The 22,283-nt window shown below is 48.3% G+C and overlaps 1 protein-coding gene across 1 annotated transcript in view; it reads right to left on the reverse strand.

Moving 5' to 3' along the window:
* Positions 1-22,283, reverse strand: part of CAMKK1 (calcium/calmodulin dependent protein kinase kinase 1) — a 92,193-nt gene that overhangs the window by 17,292 nt on the left and 52,618 nt on the right. Inside the window, exons 5-9 of the mRNA XM_065694848.1 lie at positions 16,844-16,895; positions 16,141-16,274; positions 15,534-15,570; positions 13,331-13,352; positions 11,299-11,387 (exon numbers count right to left, since the gene is read on the reverse strand). Coding sequence (XP_065550920.1) covers positions 11,299-11,387; positions 13,331-13,352; positions 15,534-15,570; positions 16,141-16,274; positions 16,844-16,895 — 334 coding nt within the window. The remainder of the gene's footprint in view (positions 1-11,298; positions 11,388-13,330; positions 13,353-15,533; positions 15,571-16,140; positions 16,275-16,843; positions 16,896-22,283) is intronic.

The following is a 22,283-nucleotide window of genomic DNA, read 5'->3' on the forward strand; positions in this document are numbered from 1 at the left end:
TTTCAGAACACAAAATGACCCCAAAAGCAGAACTGCAGAAAACCCAAAAGACTTTACTGAACAGGAGATGAAATGTACCTTTACTGCCCTTTGCAGGGGAAGAGGACCCCTCGGCCTCCCTCCTCCACTGGCCACAACCACCGTTTTCACATTTCCTTCTTGCAAACAGAGTATGGGGTTTTTTTATACCTCCACATGAGCCCTTTTCTTATCTCCTAGGAAACATGTAATTGGGTGGAGGAAATGCTGGTCTAACCCTTTCCTGCTTTACAAACCTGGTCCACACATTGCCATGAAGGCAGCCTGCTCTACAGAGCATCCCCATTTATGGTTTAGGACCAAGAAAGAACAAGCTTCAAGTAACAGTTCTGCTCTTTTCAAGCCGGCTCTCCAGCAGGCCATGTCTGGGGAGGGGAAGTCCCACTCGGAGGTATGTTTTTCTGGAAGGACCTCTTGTTAGTTTGAAGCACTGTTGGGGGATGCTCTCCTTGGCACATTAAAGAGCTGATGCGGAGACCGAGCAGACTAAAACCCGCTGGAGAGCACTGGTGCTCACATCCTCTTCCAGATGTGCAGCAACTAACTGCGTGGCCACGTTGAGATGTGAGCCAGTTAATGCCGTAACAGCCTGGCTAGGCAGTGAGGGTAAACATGGCAAACCCTGCAACAACAGTCATTATGAGGAGACATCTGCTCCACAGTGAAGCTGGTGGCAAGCTGACATTTCGTTATGACAATATAGGGAGAGGAAAAAACAAGTGAGGGGGAGCAAAGTTTTCCTTCTGGAGATGATGAGCTGCCTTTCAGGCAGGTGTCTGCCTGATACCACAGGGATAAGATTCCCAGTGCCTCTAAAACAAACAATAAATACAGGGCACAAATACATAAGTACATCCCTGGAGCTAAGTGTGGAAACTGAGGGAGTTACATTAGGCAAGCACATACTCTAGGCTTCTTATTATTTCTTCCATACAGGAAAGTAAAAATCCAAACCAAACCCATAAACCAATTCCCATATCAAATAACTATTTATTTTGTAGAACCCATTCTCTGCCTTTGTGCAATCTAATAAAAGCAGAGGGAAAATGCAGGCAGTTTGCCAGCTGCTCTGTGTTTGTTCAGTGCCCAGCTCAGCCTGGTACCCAGCAGATCTGGGCACTGCTGGCTGTTAGGCACAGAAGCAACATCAAATGTTGAACAAATAAGAAATACATCCTTCACACAAAAATCAAAGCCATCAAACACTAGGGTCATTGAACATTTGTGCTTCCCAGTCCAGAACATCCATGTGCTTGATGTGAGTGTCAGGGACAGTCTGACCACTACTGCACAGTGCCTGAAGGGCAGAAGAGCACAGGTTGTGCTCTCAGGAGTGAGCCTGACACATCCCAGGGCTCTGCAGTGCAATGTCAGCCAGGTGCTTCCGCAAACCCAGCACACAGTTTAAATCATACACCAGGATGGGAAAGAGATGGGTGCAGAGGGAAGTGGCTGGCTAGGTCAGGAGCAGCAGTGTCCAACCAGGCACCATGCTGCTGTTTGTGTGACAGTAATGGAAGTCTTGTGCCAGCTGGCTCCAAAGACTTCTGCTATCTCCAAATCCTCCGCCTCCTAATCCAGCTGCCTTTTACACAGCCATGAAGGGAGAAGGATGGGGGACAGGAATTGTGCACCAAGCACCAGCTGGTGTAAGTGAACAAGGCTCCATCACAGCTGCAACAATTATAAGAGCAAGAGCTCATGTCTGCCAAGAGATGATTCGGAGTGGAGCTGCTAACCTGATGAAGGCAACCTGAAATCTCTTTTCTGCTCTGAAACAACACAGTTCTTACAGTCCCAGTGTGTCAGCTGCTGTGGGCGTCCTCCCCTGCACGGCTATCCAAAACAGGCTTCAGGCTTCAAAACACACAGTCTTATCCTCTCCTGCGCTGTGCCTTGCCACTGGTACAGCTCAGTACAATACAGGGCTGCAGAAAGAAGAGTAAAAGATGCCCCCAAAATCATTCCCAAGCACCAGAAAAACCTGGCTTGTTTAAGAGCTGCAGAAAGGCAGCAGGACTGCTCATCCAGAGGACAGAAACACACCTAAGCTCAGAAAAACTTCCCAACTCACCAACTCCTGCTGCAAGTGCCGATCTCCTGCAGGTAACACATTGCAGGGAGAAGGGCAGGAAGCAATTAATTCAGCAGGGCCGGCCAAAGGCTGCCAGGCAGAGCGGTGGGATGTGCCTGCAGTGACACCAGCACCACTGCTGTGGAAGGAGCTGGGGACAGAGCTGTCTTGCAGGAAAGGTACTTGTTAAACCAGTGTGATCTGATTTCCAGCACAACATGCAGAGGGCAAGATGGTGTTATCCCTGCAGAACTCCAGAGGGAGAGCTAAGCATCTCAGAAATAAAAGCCTAATGATACCCTCCAGACCGCTGATGACTGTACAGAAGGGACAGGACCCACAGAGCCACCCAAGGAGAGCAGGACGGCTACAGTCAAACACAATCACCAGCACAAATGAACCCTTTAATGTCAACAGCCTGAACCACCTGGGAGCAAGTTTCTTCCCTCTGCAGGTGTAAGAGCAGCAGGTAGGCAAGGGACCTTCGTTAGGATTGCTATTCAATGTCACTGCAAACCAGAAACAAAACACTCTTCCTGTCCTTGGGATTAAGGACACACTGTGATGCTGCTGCGAGTAAACAGGAGCAGGGCTGTGTCAGTCACAGAAAGAAAAGCACTTTCAACACCTGAATAAAAACCCCAAATGTGCTTTAAAGAAGCATAACCAAAATAACCCTGTAACAGCTAAACTTGCTCCATCAGGGTCTGGGGATTATTCTTGTAAACTAACCCATGACCTCCTCGGGAAGGACCATCCAATCCATGCCCCCCTTCCAGGCCCCACCTACTACGCACAAGGGAAACATCAACAGCTGAAAAGCACTCATTCCCATGCAAATGTACTTGTCTGCATCCCCCCCCACCCCCAAGTCAAAAATCCTGGAAAGGATCCTGCTCCTAAAGCAGAGGCCAGCAGCTCACAGGAACAACCTCCCTGGGCTCCAAGACGCTCTGTGCTTTCTGTGCTGACAGGCCCAATTCGAAGAACAGATCAATACCATTTCATAATGAAAATGAAACAGTTAAGATATCACAGAGCCCTTAGGAGAAAGTCTGATTCTGCAGCACTCTTAAATTCGGGTTTATTAGATCCATCCTTCACCTCAGTGGAAAGGTGACAGTAGTTCAGGGCCATTTGCATCTGAATAACAATTCCATGGATTTCTAGAGCATCATCTAGGCCAAGATCCCAAAGCACATTAGAAAGACTTGTTTGCTAACCTCAGAGCCACCCCATGAATGAATCAGGCAGGACAGGTGAGAGCCCACGCAGGACACTGTCATCACAGCCTGTGTTAGAAAGCCTGACCAGGCGCATCTCAGGGTGATGTTTCACCCAGTGGGGCTCAGAAACAAGGGAAATCACACCTAAAAGGTTAGACTGTCTCCTGAATTCAGGTGTGGAGTGCAAACACCTAAGAAAAGCTGGCTTGAAGGCTAATGCTATGTGGTGAAGAGATACAACGTCAGAGGATTCAGAGCACTCGGGCTGTGAGCAGCAGTTGGGAAAGGACTATCTCTTCCTCTCAGTTACAGACATTGTGTTACAATTGGAGGTATGCTGCACCTACTGCCTGTAGCAGGTGGGATGAACCCATGCTTGGGTGTTCAAATTTGAGAGCGTATGAAATATCGACAGCATATGAAATAACTGCCCAAAATAAAAGGTCTCTGAAAATCTGGCTTTTCAGGACTTTGTTTCTCCATTACAATGTATTTTAAGTCAGTTGGTATGAGCAGCATGAAGACAATAGCCTGGGGTTTTAAGTACAAACCAAAGTAATCCAGAGTTCCTCAGAGCAATGAGGATGTGGGGTGTGCCATGCTGGGGCTGCCCACTGCTCCTGCTTTCATACCTTCCCAAGAGGGGCAGAAAGAAAAGCACCCAGACCTCCAGGAAAAGCTGGTCCTTAAGGCAGCCCTTGTCCCAGTATGGACTCTGAAAGCCTCTTCAGCAGCACACCTGGATTACTCACATCTTTTCAACAGTTTCAGGCAGTCTGTACCCACTTCTCCTATTGCTTCATCAGCACCACAAACATGGTTTCTCATGCTTGGTCCCTGGACAACAAGACAGTGTGTCTTTAATGTCAAGTGGCTGCCACAGCTGCCTGGTGGCACTCTGCCATCCAGATGCCTCCAAGCCTCCAGACACTCTGGGGGCTGACTATCCAGGGAACGAGCACAGCTAGTTGGTATTTGCAGGCTACAAAACATGCCCACTGAGGACACTGCTTTGGCACATGCTGAGCATTATCTCTGAAAAGCCAGTGGGTGATTTGGGAATGGTATTAAAAGAAAGCAATGGCTCCTACCTGTGAGTGGAGCACACAGCCCTGCCTGGCCTCTCTGCGTGTCTCCTGTTGCTCTGCCTCTCTGCTCCATCACTGCTTGTTAGCACAGCTCCACTGAACACATCATTTCTTGCTGTTCAGTCCCTTGGCTTTTCCTGCAATGTGCAACTCACTTCACAAATGCTTCTCATTTCTAGATCCCACAAGCCATTCAGAGACCAAATAGGCTTTCCTTTTTATTCAGAAGCGAACATCTGGGAACTGTCTGCCTAGACTAACAACCAGAGAAGACCAAGAAGGAGAAGAGGCAGAAGTGCTAGAAACAGAGATTGTCCCTCAGTCCTTTTAGAAGAGGTGCTTTTCACTGCATTCGCTTCTGGAAACCTTAGGCCTCCAACAGGCTAATACCAACTTGCTAAAAGCTCATTTAAAAATTATCCATATAAAACTTTGCAATGCACTGACACATGCTATTATTTACTGAGTCTGAAGCTGAATTATAGTTGATTAGAAACAGAATCCCATACCCATTCAAGGGCAAAAGCAATCCATACGGTGCTACTGCAGAGCCTGCTTAGTATTACTCTCACATCACCCCTGTAGCAAAGAAATGATTTAACACCCTCCCAAGAAAACTGCTGCACAACCATCCAGAGCTTAAGACAGAATTCTGCTCTCTGAAGCAAGCCTCTGTACTTGCCTGCAGTGTTCCACTAAGAGACAGAGGATGTGGCTGTAGTGGGCTGCGCAAGGAGAACACCATCCCTCTCAGGTTCAGCTCATTGCAGGAGCTTTGTGTAGCTGGGGTGAGGATCCCAGCTCTCTTCACTGTTCTGCCACTCTCTTCTTCCATCCATCAAAGCTTTGCCACTTGAAAAGGGGGATCCCCACACCCAGCACTGCCCAGCACTTTGGAAGAGTTCAGTTTCCATTTGTGCTCCATCTTCAGCACCTGCTGACCATCGTACTCTCGGCAAATGCAACAGGGATAGGGCACAGCCAGTAGGAAGCAATAGCAAAGGGGAAGATGAGGTAGAGCCTTGCTAAAGGCTTCTACACCTGTCCTCCAGCCTATACTAATACATCACATATCACCAGTCACAGGGGACAAGCTTCCTGCCATGGTTACACACATGCCAATGTTGTTTGAGGGATCACTGGGAAAGCTGGAAGCAGGGTATGTGCAGCAGGCACTGCCAGACCAGCCACTCTGTGCCATGGGCTGCTTCTAACCCTGAGCACAAACTGCATCAAACAACATCACAAATCAAACGGCCTGATCTTTCTTAAGAAGCTCTAGCACATCTCTCTGATCTGCTCCACCAGCTCATTACTCTCACTCTTACACAAAGCCCTCATCGACCAGTATCAGCAACACTTGCAGCTATGTGAAAGGGTTTTTGGTTGTTTTAATCATCTAAACAGAGCTTGTCTGCACATGATAAAACACAAGCCAGCCCCTCTTCTCCTGGTGCTGTCATTTAGAGCACCCAGCACCTTCCAGCTATAGCTGCAGTCGAGAGTCCTCACCTCTACATGCTCCGTTCTGAGGAGCTCTAACTTGTGCAGGCAAGAGGCAGGAGCACAGAAGGAGCAGTTCCCTATTTCCCACATGGGAACAGAGGCACAGACTAATCAAGTAGCTTGCTGGGAATCACAGCAGAGCATGTAGCAGCTCCATCACAGACTCTGTGACATGAGGTCTGAGGAACTTGCCTCTGCCAACAGCCAAACCAGACCAAACCCATTTATGCCACTGATGCTTCAGTGCACTCACACTGGGCTTAGGTTGCAGTAGATATTTTCAGAAGAGACAAGCCTGTGTTGACTCAGCTATTGATTTATTAGCTTAAATTCCCTTTTAAAACAATGGAAATTATACTCACATCCTGATGGTCAAGTAGATTAAGTCTCATCTCGGAAAAGCCAGATCTGATTGCATATTAGGCACTTAGGGCTCCAGAGCATCACAAAGATTCGTACAGGTGCCCTGCAGAGAGCTGCTGCTGGAAAAGTAACTTCCCAATGGCTTTACCTGTGTGTCATGACTCTCCCTTCAACCCAATAGCTCAGATGAAACAAGCATTCCTTTGCAGAGGGGACCAGAATTGCCACCCCTAGTTTCCTTAGACACAGTCACAGGAGGGAAACTGTGCACTTTCTGCAGAGAATACAGGAAATAATGTTTTTCCTTCCTTTCAGTCGCACTGACACTGACTGTTAGAGCCTCTTGTGAGCTGAATACAACACGGTGCTGGCAGCTGAACAGCATCAGGGGCAGTCGCTATGCCTCATCTCCACTGTGCAAGTGAGCAGGGTTTTCCCCTGGGTCAAGCTTGTATGCGCTAAGTACCTGTTCCTGGCTAGTGTCATGGCCAGACACACCTCCCCTTTGCTTGCTCTTATTCCTTCCTTAGGCTCTTACTGAAAGAAGCTACTTGTGTCCCAGTCCTAAAATCAAACTGGGATGGCTACCTGCCTGGCATATCCCTCAAGTCTTTTGAATACAATTCTCGCTCACAACCTCTCCTGTGGCTCCCACATACATCTGCCACTGGAGAAGAGTTTAAAGTATCTACTCCTTGTATTGAACCAAACATTTGCTCACAACAAGAAAACATTTCTGTCCAGCAGACAGCAGCCTGACACTGGAAGAAAACCCTCCCATTACATGCTTCACCTGGTACTGGTTTCCACTGTTCATCTGCCAAAGCAAACTGGCATGACACCAAGTTCTCCTTCAGTCAAACCCATTTACTGTCCAGTTATTAAATATAAGTCACCATGAGTTAGTCCAGGATACTTGAAGCAGACCAGCAGAATATCTTTGTCCAGCAAACCTGTAGGCTTTGTTGTGGGGTGGATATGTCAGCTCCTGCAAGCTTTCTCTAACGAATGGTCAAAGGGGTGGAAGGCCACTTGGCACAGACTAGAACAGCCTTGAAAAGCCACCCATGAAGACGTAACAGAGGTCTATAACCCAGGGGTGGCACAGAGATGGCGTGATTGTTCCCAAGACACTGAAACCTGTAGGATCAGACTCAGCCCTGAATTCACCTTCCAGCTTTCAGGGTTGACTCCTGCCACAGCTGCTAACTCCCTCAGTGGCTATTCACTAGCCAGCACACCTATTTCTGCTGAGTATCATTGGGAAAGCAGTGTTTGCCTTACTTCGAGGGAGACTGAAGCTTAAATAACCCCAGATAAGCACTACTAGAGGGAAGTTCCAAGTGGAAAGGGAGGTAATTGCACATATCGCCAATTCACAGAGATGCTTAAGCACATGCTCTAGTTAATGATACAAATAATCCAGCAAGACTTTGCCATCCAAAGAACTTAAGTATATTCTGAAATTACCACTCCAGTAGCACTTACAACACACAGACAACAGCCTGTCTTCCTAGCACACGAGGGGGTGTGTGCAATGCTGTCAGTAATGGCAGGGGGGGGTGTGTGTGTGCTTACAAGCAGGAGCAAAAGCACTTTGTTTTGTAGGGCCCATTTCACCAGGATAGGAGTTAAAGCTTGCATGTGCTTAAGTAACTCCTGACATAGTCCACACAACAGAGCCCAGGTCTAAGATAGGAATACAAGAAACAGAACATGTGAACCAGTTAAATCATGGCACTTCAGCTCTAAGTATTTCTCAGCAGTTTGGGGGCCAGAGGAGGGGATTCTCTACCATGGGTGGATCTCCCTGGCTCTCACACTGAACCCGCCTGCTTCTTCGTTGCTTAATGAATGAGGCTGGGACTGTGCCATTGCCTGGATGGGGGAGCTCTGTCCCTGACTCCCACCATGCCCAAGCCAGTCTTCCCAGCCACCATGGGATATTTCTGCTCCCATGACCACTGCCTTCCTCCAAACACTTCTGCCCAGAGCCAGCCCTCTCACAGGCCTCCACCCCAGGAAAGCCTCACCAATAACCAGTGGAGTCTAGTCCCCATGGACACACGGTGCCCAGGGACCATGTGCCACCACTAGTAATTTAGGTGAGCCCATGTCTCCCACCATGCAGCCCCTTCCCACTCATCACAGCCCATCTGCACTCAGGGCAATGCACAGCCCTGGATTAATACTTTGCAGGCTTCGACAGGAGCTTGCAACCTGTAATTCAATAAAGCCCAAGCAGCAATGATGCGTTTGCTGCTGTGATGACTGCAAGCTTCAAGCAGCTGCATGGTTATTGAGCCTCCCAAATTACATAACAATTATGTATGCTTGCATCAAAATTACCTTGCAATCTTTGCATTGCCTGGCAACACTTCTCCTTCAGTGTGCACAAACTGGTGTGCTTTTCCTCTTAATCACATCGTAATTGCCATGCATTTAGCCAGAACATCATTTTTAACTTCCATTTGCTAATAAAATAAATGGTTACTCAATAGCCCAAAATAAAGCATCCTATTGTTCCTGTTGCTGGGAACGCTTGGGCATCCTGTAATTTATTACCCACTTTCACTCCGTCTGCCTAAGACTACCCACACTTTACTTCTATTTAATACTATCTTCAAAACTCCAAGTCTCCTCTGAGCAGGAACTGTAATGCCAGCAGCATCCGGCACAGCAGAGCTTGGCTCTCCCACCTGAGGCAAGCAGGTTCTGCTGTAATATGAATGCTAATGAGAATATAAAAAGCTGCAGTCTTCACCCTTCCAAGTCTACTGGAAAAAAGTCTTGAGCTTCCCATTCATATACACATTCCCACCAACTTCCTGACTGATTCTGGCAGCACCTGGAAGCTTCTGGACTGTCCCAGGCTTGCAAACACTGATTTTATTTCCACCCACTTGTTTTAGACAAAACCAGACGTGGTGTTTGTATTGCAGTGTGGAGATGGACCCAGGCACTGGAAACCACCATCCTCTGCCTCAGCAATAATATATATATTGCTATAATGTTCAGAGACTTTTCTTTGCAGGTGTCTGAAACCAGGTGAGTCTTCAAAAGCCTTAAAGAAGTGAGGGGCTTGCTCTGGCTCGGAGGAGCAAAAGCTCGCAGGGGCCACTGGAAACCCATGAAATGAGGCAGAAGTGGCTCAAAGCTCTACAGCAGCATGAAATGTTACTTTGGAGTTTGATGCTGCTACATGCCAGCTTTTTGAAAGCACATTAAAAATAATCCCCTCTGGTTTATTAAAGGAGCAGGTTCTTATTTCCTAAGGTTGAAACAGCTGGAAAGGGTAATTCCTTCTGGTTTAAACTGGCTACCTCTTTATTTTGTTTGCTGCCTCTCAGTTCTTGTGGTTTTAGATACAGGGAAGATTCATCCCCTGTTCATCACCTGCCCGACAGTTAGGATTTTATCAGCCTTTGTCATATTACACTTTCCCATAATAATTTTAAAATCTTGAGAGCTTTAGTCTTTCTACATGAGATGTTCCAGCACCATCCTGATCACCCTTCTCGGGCCTTTTTCAGTTCGAGCTGAAAGACAGGCTGAGCTGACTTGCACAAAATATGCAAGGTACTCCTTGCCTGTACCTAAGAGTCTTACAGATCCAAATCACTGTATAATAACATATTTTTGTTTTTTTCTCTATTTCATACCCAATAATTTCCCAAACCTGGTTAGCTTTGCGGAATGGCACTAAGTAATGGGCTGGCATTCTCAAGAGAACCATCCAGAACGAAGCCTGAGTGAGAATACCTAATTTAGAGCCCATCACGAGGGACGTATCTTTAGTGGTGTTTCTCCCCCTCATGCATTACCCTGCAGTCAGCAACTGATAAAAATGCATTTTTATCATTCCATCACTTGCTATCACGGCATCTTCCTGCCAGACTTCACGGTCACCTCTAACAATGACCATTCTGAATAATTAGATGTCATCACCAACCTCTGTTGTTGTACTCTACCCTTTTACTGGTCATTCAGGAATATATTGAACCACCAGGCCACAATATGGATTCCTGTTTAACTGCACGAGTGACTTTTTTTCACTGTGAAAGCTGTATCCCTACTTTCCTGACTGTTTAGTCATTAATCCACAAAAGGCCATTCATCCAAAGAGACTTATGAGCTTCTTTATAAGCTACTGTTAATGGATCTAATCAAAAGCTATTTGGCAGTCGAAACACAATTAAGTAACAGGATCATCTTATCTACATGTTTGTTTTCTCCTCTGGAAAACTAATAGATCTGTAAGGCATGAATTGCTTCTGCAAAATCTGTATTGTCTCTTCCTCCTCATATTCAGCCATCTAACTGTGGTCAATTCTTTAGTGCATCAGTGGGCAAAAGAAGCAGTCAATGAGATCACAAACTACAGAAGGGCTGTCTACAAGGAGGACATCAGAAACAGGCACAGACACAAATGCAGTTCACCAGCAGTTTCACAATGCTCCCAGCTGGTACAGAAGCAGTAACTGCAGACCAGCCAGCTCATTGGTATCTCTCGCACATGAGACCATGCTACATGGGTCCTGGCAGCACCCTGTGCACGAACTGCTCCAGTGCAAGTAGCTCAGGTGAGGATATAGGCAGGGCCCTAAGATGAGTGAGCAGCAGGGGATCCAAGTTGGGCCTTATTTACTTTGTTCGAGCTGTATCTAACCAGCTCAGTCCATGTCACTGGCCTGTCACTGTCCATGTCACTGTCACTCACCCATGTTCTGGCTCTGCTATTACCTTCAAAGACACTCTCCAGAAGGAGATAAACAGAAGAAAAAAGGAAGCAACTATTTTCCTAATGTCCTTTCCAAGGAAAGCCAGCTCCCAACATCTGTGATACTGCCTGGGTAAATCTGAGCTCAGGAGGGCCACCACCAACTGCAAACCCCATCACATGCAATTAGAGGGGACCTCTCTTGCTCAACTGAGTGGAAAGGCTTCTCCCCAGCTGAGCAGGAGGCTATGCAAAGCTGCTGTCAGTGCTGGTGGTACTCACAGTACTCGATGCCCAAGACGATATCTCGGAAGTAGAGCCGAGCCTGCTCCTCATTGAAGGGGTTGTCACTTGGTACCTCCATGACAGGCCTGTTAGCAAGAGGGAAAGCGACTAAGTACTTTACAGAATGGCAATAACACTCCTTACTGGAGGAGTTTCACATTCTCCATCACCACATCCCCACCACTGAGGGCCACAGTCCCAACAGATTCTGGGTGCTGTGACATGGGATGGAGGCACAGCCATCCCTTCTGGACATGGTGACACCAAGGTTAGTGAGCTCAGCTAGAGGTGGTGGGTGGCTTTTCACAATCCCCGAAGCCAGTGTGAGCCACAGAGCCCTTGTCAACATCAGGATTAACTGCTGCTGCCTGCACAAAATAGTGCAAACACTATTCACTCAGGGTGCTAGTGGGAAAAGTAGAGCGAAAGAACAAAACTGGATCTGGCCTTAGGTTTCTTGCCAAAGCTACTCATGGCTGTGAGCACCAGCACCACCGGGAGGTACCAGGCAGCAGTGGGGAAGGAGAGCCCATAGCTGTGTACTGGATGTCACATCTGCTGGGGCTCAGTCCTGAAGAAACACCAGCATGCAGCTGGCCTAAACCAAGGCAGTATCCAGACAGAAACTCCTGGCTCAAAGGTTAAGTGGGAATGTTTCTAGTGCACTGTGCTAAACTGCTTTGAAAACCTATTTAGCTGTTCAGGGATCAGCCATTCAGCCCTGAACAGCCAAGGTTACCTGGTCAGCTTCTCCTCTCCCTTCCTTTGTATGCTTCCTTTGTATTCTTTCCACTGCTGAGAGATGCACAGTATCCTCTAAAAGCCCCTCCTCCGCCTGTGCCTGAAGGCAAAGAGGCTGTAAGAGCTAGTCAGCATCTTCTGTCCCCCAGAGGAAGAATGGCAGGAGCTAAGGATTTAACTGCAATGGGGGTTAATCCTACTTGTGCTCAGCAGCTTGACCTTGCATTTGGACATATGCCCACTGACTTGAGCTGGATTTAAGTGAGTGTTTCTGAGACACTGTCCTTGTAACCAAACCCTGGTGAAGAGCCCATCTCTGATCCAGGGAGAGAACCAGGCTCTGTGGCTCTTCCCCTTAGCACCCAGCAGCAAATCCTCCCTGCAGCATTGCTCTCATCTCCCCTGTCTCCATTTGATTGATGACCATCTCCCATTTGCATTTTCCTGCCACTGCCTTCCCTCCCTCTTTCCGCACATTTTCCTGCTGCTGAAAGCAGGGAGAAATAATGTGAGTGGCAGGACTGGCAGAGCCACTAATGGAGTCTAATTGCCTTCTGCTAGAGGCAGACAGCCCACACTGCACGTTCCTTGGCCACAGCTGATTACAGGAGCTTCCCCTTGGCCCCCTCTCCTACAGGACAGACATCAGCCTTGTCACCAGGGAGACTGGGGAGCCTCTCATCAGCAATCTGCTGGAGCTGGCAGCCTGCAAGAGGCTTGCTTATGGGAGCAGAGGGAAAATTAAGCCTTTTGGGAATCTCCCCCATCCTGGCACAGCACTCCTGAGCTCTCTGTGACTTTGCAGAGCTGCAGAACCAGTGCAGGAGTAGCAAAAAGCAGTGAGGAGACTCCCACCATCTTATCACTTCTGCAATGGAAAAACAAAACAGGCTCCCACACCACCTCAGTGGTAGGGGCAAAGTAAGGCAACGGGTGGCAAGTAAGTGTTGACGCAACCTTAGACGCCTTGTGCCAGAGGAAGCCACGATGTGGCTGTTACCCAGCACAGTATCGCTGTTAAAACCTTTTCTTCCAGGCACCTGATGGGGAATTGGCTTCCAATTTGTTTTCCAGATCAAAGCCTGACACAAGGAGATGCCCTCCAGCCCATCATTATTCACCACATCATTCCATGCTGTAACAGAGCAAAACAGCTGGATTTTGCCTCCTCTGTGCTGGCCTGTAGAGAACAGTTTGCCACTGCACATACTAAGCCTCCATTTCACCTAGGAAGCTAATGATGAACACCAAAACTCTCGACAGAAGGAATCCCAGGAGGGCTACTTACCCTTTCCTCAGGAGATCAAACACTGCAAGAAAAGGAAATCAAACCATGAATGAATCAGACGAGGAGACTGGGCTTATTTGTTTTTTCAGCACCTACAAAAACACATCCATTCCCATACCTGCAAAATCAATTTCTCTCCAATTCACTTCTCTTCCCTTACCCATGTCAATGTTCATCCCTCCAACAAAGACAAGTATCTCCCACCCCTGCCAGCTCCACGCAGGGAGGCAGTGGGTGCTAATTTATCAGCCACATCTCTGCTGCTCCCAGTGCTTATGTGAGTCCTGGCTCCTTCAGTACCTCCAGGGAGGCTGTTTGGTGTGATATTGCTGCTAAATTGCTGATGCTGAATGAGCTGCTGTAAGAACATGTTGCTCTGTTTCTGCTGTGTCAGTCAGCAGCCCAGCTACATGGCTGTCAGAAGCAAACACTCCCTGGCAGGAGCAACTGGAGAGGATTTGTTGGTGTGAGCTGAGGTTTGTAGAGCACATCAGTTTTTCTGTCTGATGAGGGGGTCAGTGACAATGTGGTTTTCTGATCCCATCTCCTGCAAACAGGAGAAGGATCTGGTTTATCTAGTAGGAGAGCTCTTTCCTCAGGAATTATTAAGGGATTTCTTTGCATCTCCCAAGCAATCCAGTCAGATTGTCTTCCCCAGAGCACTGGGCAGCCCTGCTTACACCTGCAGTGCTGGACCAGCTGAAGGTCCAAACACAACAAGGCAGCCTGCATTGGCTCATCTTGCTCTCCAGGCTGAAGAAGCTGCAGCTTGTGGCAGCATTTCAATATTCAACCATCCTCTGGCATTGCAGGTTGCCCGGTTCCTATTGGCACCCTCCATCCCCTGCTTTCTTCCCAAAGAGCATGCAGCAGAGTGCTCACAGCAGTACTTCATGCCAGCAGTAACTAGCAAAGAGCAAACTCCACTTTCTCTAGCTTAGCTCTGTAGTGGGGGGCATTTTTGGAAGGAGGAAGGTGCAGTTCTCACTGGCTGGGTCAGCAGGAGGATGGAGGAAGCCCACTCGCAGAAGGCTCAGTCCTGAGCAGTGGTGAGCACCTGCAACTTCTCCTTGCTGCTGACAGAGCTGCAGAGGCATTGCCTTCGCATTGCTTTGACTGAACCACTCATGGGATCCCAGGCAGAGCAAATGGGAGCAAAGAAGTGACAGGGCTTGGACAAGAGAGACACAACCACTGCCCCCTGCCCAGGGACCCCTGCAACATCCCCAGGAGCCCCAGTGGGACCAAGAGATTTCCCACTTGTCCAGCTGCTATTGCTGCCAGTTCTGAAATCTTGCTCCACAACAGGTTAGGGTTTGAGGTTGGGGTTTTTTTCTGTTGTTTTCTTCTTTTCTGCAGCTGTTTTGAATTCCTCATGCATTTATTTTCTTTCAACAAAGCTTGCTACCTCATTTCTCCCCTTCTCTTATCCCTAGGAGTTCAGGCCTTTAAGCAAGGGCCTCAGTTGCCCTCCCCATCACACATGCATCAGCCTTGGCTGCTGCTTTGAGATGCTCCCAGAGTGCCACCGGGGCTTCAGCCGGAAGGGAGAAGTGGCCTTTCAAAGGCAAATAGCTTCATTTGCCAGGCAGAGCCCCCTTTCACAGGCAGCTTCAAAAGCATCCCATAACTATTTCATGAGAAGCAACCTTTGAGTCTGTCTCATGAGGAAACATTACAGGGAAGCAGAGACAGAAAAGGGTCAGCCATTCCCCTCCTCTGGGTCATTGCAGGGCAACTCAGTGCTACTATTGCAGGAGGACCTGAGGCTCAGTGGGATATTCAGTGTCTCTGCAGGGGTGAGACTGCTTTCCAGAGTCACCACCACTATCCACTGCCCACAGGCAGAGTCTGGAGAGACCAACCTCATACCAGGAGGATGAGAAACCATCCTGCACCCTTCCCTTTTCTCCTGGCTCTAGGACTGGAACTGACATATACATAGGGGAGGGCAGAGCCTCTGCCACATCTTTCTTTGTGTCCCCATGTCAGAGGGATGTGCACAGCTGTACAAAGACAGAAGGCTGCCTTACTCTACTGCAAGGGGCCCTTCCATCCCAGTTGCCTTTAGAGGCATTTAACTTTTCAGAAAGGATAAGTCTGCTGAAGTTGGTGCAAGTTTTCTCTCAGTACTGACCCCATGCCCTGCTACTTGCATCACTATGTCTAAGCCCAGAGGGTTCTGGCAGCATACATCACATACCCATGTACAAGTTGTCCTCTGCAGGATCATCAAGGACCTGTAATGGATAACAGAGAGGTAAGGGGAAAGGGGTAAAGAAAAACTGCAGGGAGAATAAAAAGCAACATTTTCCTGCTCCCTGTTACCCTGTGCTGAGCTGCAAAGCACTGAGAATGCCTTAGGCTGGTGTTGAGATACTCCTGCAGAAAGAAGGGCTTTGAAGGACACATTTTCCTGTCTCCAGAAAAATCTGGGCTTCTGCCTGCATTTGGAGAAACAGCCTCCCAGTAAAGGCACTATTTGTCCTAACTTGACCTCAGCCACTAACAAAAATGACACCAAAGCCTTGCACTTGTGCACCATCCCAGGCTGGGCTACACCCAAGTTTCACTAGTCAAAGCTTGCTGGTACTTCCATGAGCATAGCTAGCTGCCTTCTCCTGGGCACCAGCCCAAAGGCCAAGGTAGGTATGTCAGTCTGACATATGTGATTGGGGTGATCTTGCTTGGTATCGCCAGCCTAAATTTCTGAATAACTATTTTAAACCAATTTTGGCTGAAGTAGGAACAGTTGAAGAAGGAAGAAAAGAACCAGACTTGTTTCTGTGTAGGGTGGAGGAGCAGCTCACCTCTATCAGCTTAACAATGTTGACATGGTCCAGTTTCTTTAAGATGGCTATTTCCTGGTAAACTCTCTCCAGTGGTGCCATGGGTTTTGGCTGCTCTCCAGAGGATGCTTTTGACCCTCTGGGAGGTGGCCGACCTGCAAGTGGGATAATGTGGTGAAGAGCAGCTCATTTCTCAGCAGATCCTGGCATGCAGGAGTAAACAGCCACTGCCCCCTCTGTGCAGATACCTCCAGCTATTCTGGAAGATCTCATCACCTTGTTAACATCCCAAAGCTTTACAGTCTCCAACTGGAACTGTGATTTAAAAGCCCCATTCAGACCAGATTTCCAGCATGGTCTCCTTGCCACGTCTCACAGACCAGCCACTGCAGTCAGGCGCTATCTGAGAAGGTAGAAGAGCCCCTGGGGAGGAAGGGATCTATCCTGCCCAACTTCCAGTACTTAATTAGGCTTCATAGATGGTGAATATGGAAGAGTCAGCACTTCAAAGAGACTCAATATCAAAGCCAGGAACTTAATTACCAGTGCACTGAATTTCCCGTGATTGTGCCTCGCCTTCACTACCCACTGCATTTTAACTGGCCCCCAACTACTTGGGCAGCTTTCAAATTAGGCCAAGCTCTGCAGTCCTTGCAGATAAGGTTTCTACAGAGGTTTTCCTGGCTCAGGAGAACAGGCAGACCTCTACATGTGAGATACCCACGTGGAAATCCATACTGCTTCAAGAGCTTCTTTTTGGAGAGGACTTTCATGGCCTGAAAGAAGAAGGAAAAGCAGTGTTAAAACTGAACAAGAACCAAAGTGCTCATGGCTGTGACACAGGAATCTGCTGGATATCAGGGACTGGCTCAGGTCTGTTCTTCAACCTAGAGGTCTCCTGGTTAGTGGTGGCCACAACAGACTCACATACACATGCTGACCCAGGCTTTCCTAAAGGCACTGCTAACCATAGGTTTCATTCATCTTTTTCCCCCAAAAAAGAAATTGTTTTGGCTCCTTTCTTTTTTTTTTTGTCCAATTTAAAATAAATCAGGATTTCTGCATTTGGGGCAGAAGCTTGAGGGAAGAGGTGGCTTCCTCGAACTGACCTTTATGTGCCTGCTGTTTTGGATGATGCTATGGCCATGCTGCACGTCAGAGCCACTTCAAGGCTGCCCCACCTTATGTTTTGCTTTGCCCAAGGGTCTAGGAAGCAAAAGAGCTGGAGAGTCATGGCCATGAAGTGAACACCCTTGCAACCTACTTCACAGACCTGGAATGGGACAAGGACACAGCCCTTCCACCAGTTCTGTGCTGCCCGGGGACACCTTTTCTATTCCCAGGCACTATTCTTTAGGCCCATAAACCTCTTCCATGCTGCCAGAGCAATACAGAGCAGCTGCAGTGTGATCCAGCACCATTCCCAAGGCCAGGAACAAGATATTTTGTGGGCACAGTGAAAGCACAGGGAAGGAAGTGGGTTTTTGCCAACAGCTTCCCTCCATTCTCATACCTGATTGATGCTGGCACTGCTGTGAAGCGAGGAAGGCAGCTGAGCTGTGGGAGAGGGTCAGGGTAATCTCTTCTGCCATCCAGACTGGCATTAGCATAGTGGCAAAAGGCAATGTGAATTTAATAATCAGTCTCTGTGCCTCCATCTGCTCTCTGCATTAATAACCTTTTTGAGGGCCACTCCAACAGCCCCGAGTGGTCCAGCAGATAAATATTTCATGAGAAACCAGCTTATGGTACAATTTGCTTAGGAAAACAGCCTGTGCTCCCAGGAGCTGTGATGGTCACTCCCTCCCTCCTCCAGAATTGGTACTTACTCCTATTCATTAAGCATCTAAATGTGTAATTCACACTGGAGTGATCCCTGCAAAATATAATCAAGCAAGGACTGTGCAGGACACAAAGGCCAAGGAATTCTGCATTAATACCATGGAGGCAGGCTCCCTGCACACTACTTGCTTTCAACATGTACACCAGGAGCAGATCACCAAACCCACTTCAGCAAACTCCTTCCCCAGCTGTCTTTCCTGGCAGCGATGCCACTGCACGCCCCAGGATTCCCACCTCCCATCAGTGCTCCATCTGCAGCCAGGTTCATGGCTCCCTGGAAGGATTGTTGGTTTTGGTCCTGATCCATTGAAATCCTCTGGATTTGCACCGATGTAATCGAGCAGAGACACTGTGTAGTTCTCAGTCCTGCCTGACAGCTCCTGAGCCAACTGTTGGAAACAACAGTGTTGAGAGACAGACTCAGAGTGCTTATCTTGTACTTAGCACAGTGCTGTGGCCAATACACACAGCCAAATGATTCATGGTCTGCTGAAAGAGGATGCAAGATGTGTGCAACCACCCCCAAGGACAGCCAGGACCAAGCCTGGCAGACTTTCTACGCTCCCCACTTTTATCCCTCCATAATGAAAATCTGTGGGAAAAAACAAAAGAGTTGGTACACCTATTCCTGTTCCAACCATCACCAGCCTGGGAGGAGAATCAGAATCACAGAATGGTTTGGGTTGGAAAGGACCTTAAGCTCATCCAGTTCCAACCCCCTGCCATGGGCAGGGACACCTCACACTAGCCCATATTGCCCAAGGATCTGTCCAACCTTGTTCTCCTTGCTCCTACCCCACCCTTGAGTCCTACCTGCCTTCTAGTAGGAGCTTTAGGAAAAGAAGAAATAGAGGATGCAATTTGCTGCTGGCAGCTCCCAAGTAGCATCAATGCTTGGAGGCAGGCTCTGGGGAAAGGCTGGAGGGAGCAGGAAGGTACAGAGAGGATCAACAGCTCTTAGGAACAGAAATGGAGGGAACAAGAGCTACTGATGTCACCCAAACTCCTCAAAGGATCCTATGAAGGAGAGATGAGGATTATTGTTTCATGAGTGAGCTGACTGCAAACCACATCTACTGCTGTGGAAGAAACACCAGGATGTGGTTATACCAACCTCAAAGCACCAATATCTGCTGCTACACAAGCATGGCCAGATCAGGAGAGAGGAGCTGTCCCACGGGGATGAAGAGCAAACTTCATCATGCAACAGCCAGAGCCACTTGATTATCACAAGAGCAGAGAGGAGAGCACACGGTGGAGAAGCCTCACTTTAATTACAGCACGAGCTGGCAGGACAAGGCTTCCTCACTGAACTGTGGCTGTGCATGATGCGAGCACACAGGGATGCTTCAGCAAACATCTCCTCCTGGGCTCACATGGATGAGAGAGCCAAAGACATTTGTACTCACAGGCAGAGCTAATTACCCAGGTAATGCCTTCCTGATAAAGAACCAGCTCAGAGCCAAGCTGAGGGATTTTCCCTTTGCACTGGCACGCACTGTTTCAGCTTCCGCAGGAAAAGAGAGAGCCTGGAGGAGGTTTCCTCCACACATGCCCTTGTACCCACCTTCCTTCCAACTATTCGCACATGGATGGGGTCTGGACATACTCTCTGGAGAGGCAGCAGGAATCACGTGCTTTTCTTTGTTGTATAGTTATTATTTAAGCTTACTGCTCTCCTCCTAGCACCACAGGGAAGCTGTGTGAGGGAAAGGTGATCCCAGGTTTACGGAAATGAGGGATGCCTGGGTTACAGCAGCTTTTGTCACAGCAAGACGTCGATCTGCTGGCAACAACAGCAAAACAGCCATTAGTTGCAGGAGGGAAGGGTGATAAAATGGATTGAGCCAATGGAACTTACCAGCTGTCCTTCGCTATGTTCTCACAGCACTTAAGATGTCACTTTATCTGCTAACAGAGAGACCTGCGTTGCAAGGGCAGAGACCTATGCACAGTCCCTGCTTGCAGCCCTCAGGGTAGTGAGATGTTGCTCAAAGGTTGCTATAAACCACCTAAATCCTCTGCTTGTGCATGACAGCACCCTGCAGAAATGGTGAGCAGACCAGAGAGCATTTCCAGCCATTCCTTGCCTATCCCAACAGCAACATCCCTCAGATAAAGTGGCTAAGAAGGAAGCTCTGGCAGGAGAGAGGAGCGCTATGCAGCTGACAGTGGTTCAGTAGCTGTTACGCGAGCAAGAGGATGAGAAACATGGGAGCGGTGCCTTCCCTTCCCACCTGGATGGTGACCAAAGTGGATTCTCCAGGGGCTAGAAAGTTCTGGGCTTGCTGCTGGCCACCTTCTCCTCTGCAGCAGCACTTTGCTCAGCTGTTTCTTTTCATAAACTTGCAAGGAATTTCTCCCCATCGCTGAGAGCTGGTAGAAAGCAGCCCTCCTTGCAAAGGCTGTCAGGTACAAACAGAGGCAGAGAGCACAACCACACAAATCTTGTTTCTTAGGAAACCAGATTAAACACAAAGAAAAAGGAAAAGAGAAGCCCACTGACAACGTACAACGCTACTGCTTTTGTCCAGAAGTAGCATAACAAATGTACATCATAACCACTTTTCTTTGCAAGCTGATTTAGAGATTGAAACTAGGAAGCAGACATGACCTGAGGAATCACAGAATCAAACTTCATCAGCACAATGACTCCAAACTCGATCTCCGTCTGGACACATCTGCCTTTGCTTTTTATTTGCTGCTTTTCCACAGAGCTTGGCTTTTCTTTTTTCCCCATGGTCACTGTCAAAGCATCTCCTGCAAACTGAGACACTGAAACCTTTCCAGCTGTAAAGGGCTCCTTGGCAGAGCCCCACAAATGCTGGTGTAACACCTTCAGAAGCCCCAGCAGCAGCAGTAGGAACTGAGTGCAGTGGCAGGACCCTCTGCATCCCAACAGGGTGTCCTTCTAGGAGACAGCACTGGGTCACACACTTCGTGTTGAAAGTTCCATTTCATTCCATACATTCCCTGCATCCACTGATGTAAGTCAGCATGCATTCCTAGCCCTCCACAGCACTGCAGTCCTTCACAGAGATGAAGGATAAAGCTCTTGGAAGCACTCTCTGATCTTTAATGGAAGGTAAACACCCCACAAAGTAAATACAACCCAATCTACACTTTTCTCAAATGTGATCAGCTTTTCTTTTTCCTTTAGAGTTTTTCCTAATTCTAGGCCAGCTGCAAAACGCATTCAAGCAACAGAAATCTTCCCTTTTGCTTTGACAGAAGCTAGATCCAGTTCCTGGTACCTATAAAGCTGCCTTTTCTATGAGAGCTAGCAAAGGGCCCCAGCCTCAGCAAGACCCAGGAGGCACGCTCTGAATTATACTTCAAAATAAAAATCTTCTGCTTTCTTTGAGGTTTTTTCATCACAGCACGCAAAAGAAAATAAAGAAGGCAGCAACACTTTGGCCTCATGCTAAAACACTGCAAATGTGAATCGATAGGGACTGATCACTAAGGCCAAGGGCTGATTTCCTCCATTAAGTGTTATTGCTTTTCAGCACTGAGACAAAATCAACCCTCCAGAGCTAAATTTGGGGAAAACACACAGAAAAGGCCCTCCCCAGCTATCAGAGTTGCAATTTCTTCTATTAACAGGCATTAGGTATTGCCCCGGGGTGTCGGGGTGCATTGCAGTCTCGGACAGGAGTGATATGGACATGGAAGTCATCTCGGCACTGGGAGAGCCCGTTATGCAGCTGGCTGCTATTTCTCTGAAGCTTTGCCTGCCAGCTCCTGGGCTGTCTTAATGTCTTGGAAAAGCGGAGGTGTCTCCACCATGGCTTGCCCTCTGGGAAAACATCCGCACAGGCACCTGGAAGGATTAGGGATGACAGCCTGTCTGCATGTGACTGTGGCTAGGGAAGGGGGAAAGCTCCTGCTACCCCAGCTGAAGGGTGAGAAGTGCATGAAACACAGACTTCAGCATCACAGCCCTTCAGCAGCAGTGCAGCCACCTGCCCTCTCCTTTCCCATATCCACTGCAGTGGAACACAGGCAGACACTGCAGATGAGCTCTCACTCTGGTCCCACCTCTCCATCTGCTGTAGCATCCACACACCTCCCGGGATCATGTTCACAGCCTCAGCATCCCAGCTGAGACCTGGTTCAGACCCTGCCTCAAACACCCCCTAAAGGAGGATCAGGGTGAACCAGAGGTTTGGGATCTGCACATCCTGTCCCTCTTCAGGTAGTGAGGCTGAAACAGTGCCCACCCAGGCATGGGAGCTCCTCTGACACTGCAGTAGCTTTAAAGTGTTTGCTTAGATTAGAAAAAGAAATGCAGATTAAGTGGGGATTAACTAACACACACC

Source organism: Lathamus discolor, chromosome 14 (genome assembly GCF_037157495.1).
Source record: "Lathamus discolor isolate bLatDis1 chromosome 14, bLatDis1.hap1, whole genome shotgun sequence".
Classification (NCBI taxonomy): domain Eukaryota; kingdom Metazoa; phylum Chordata; class Aves; order Psittaciformes; family Psittacidae; genus Lathamus; species Lathamus discolor.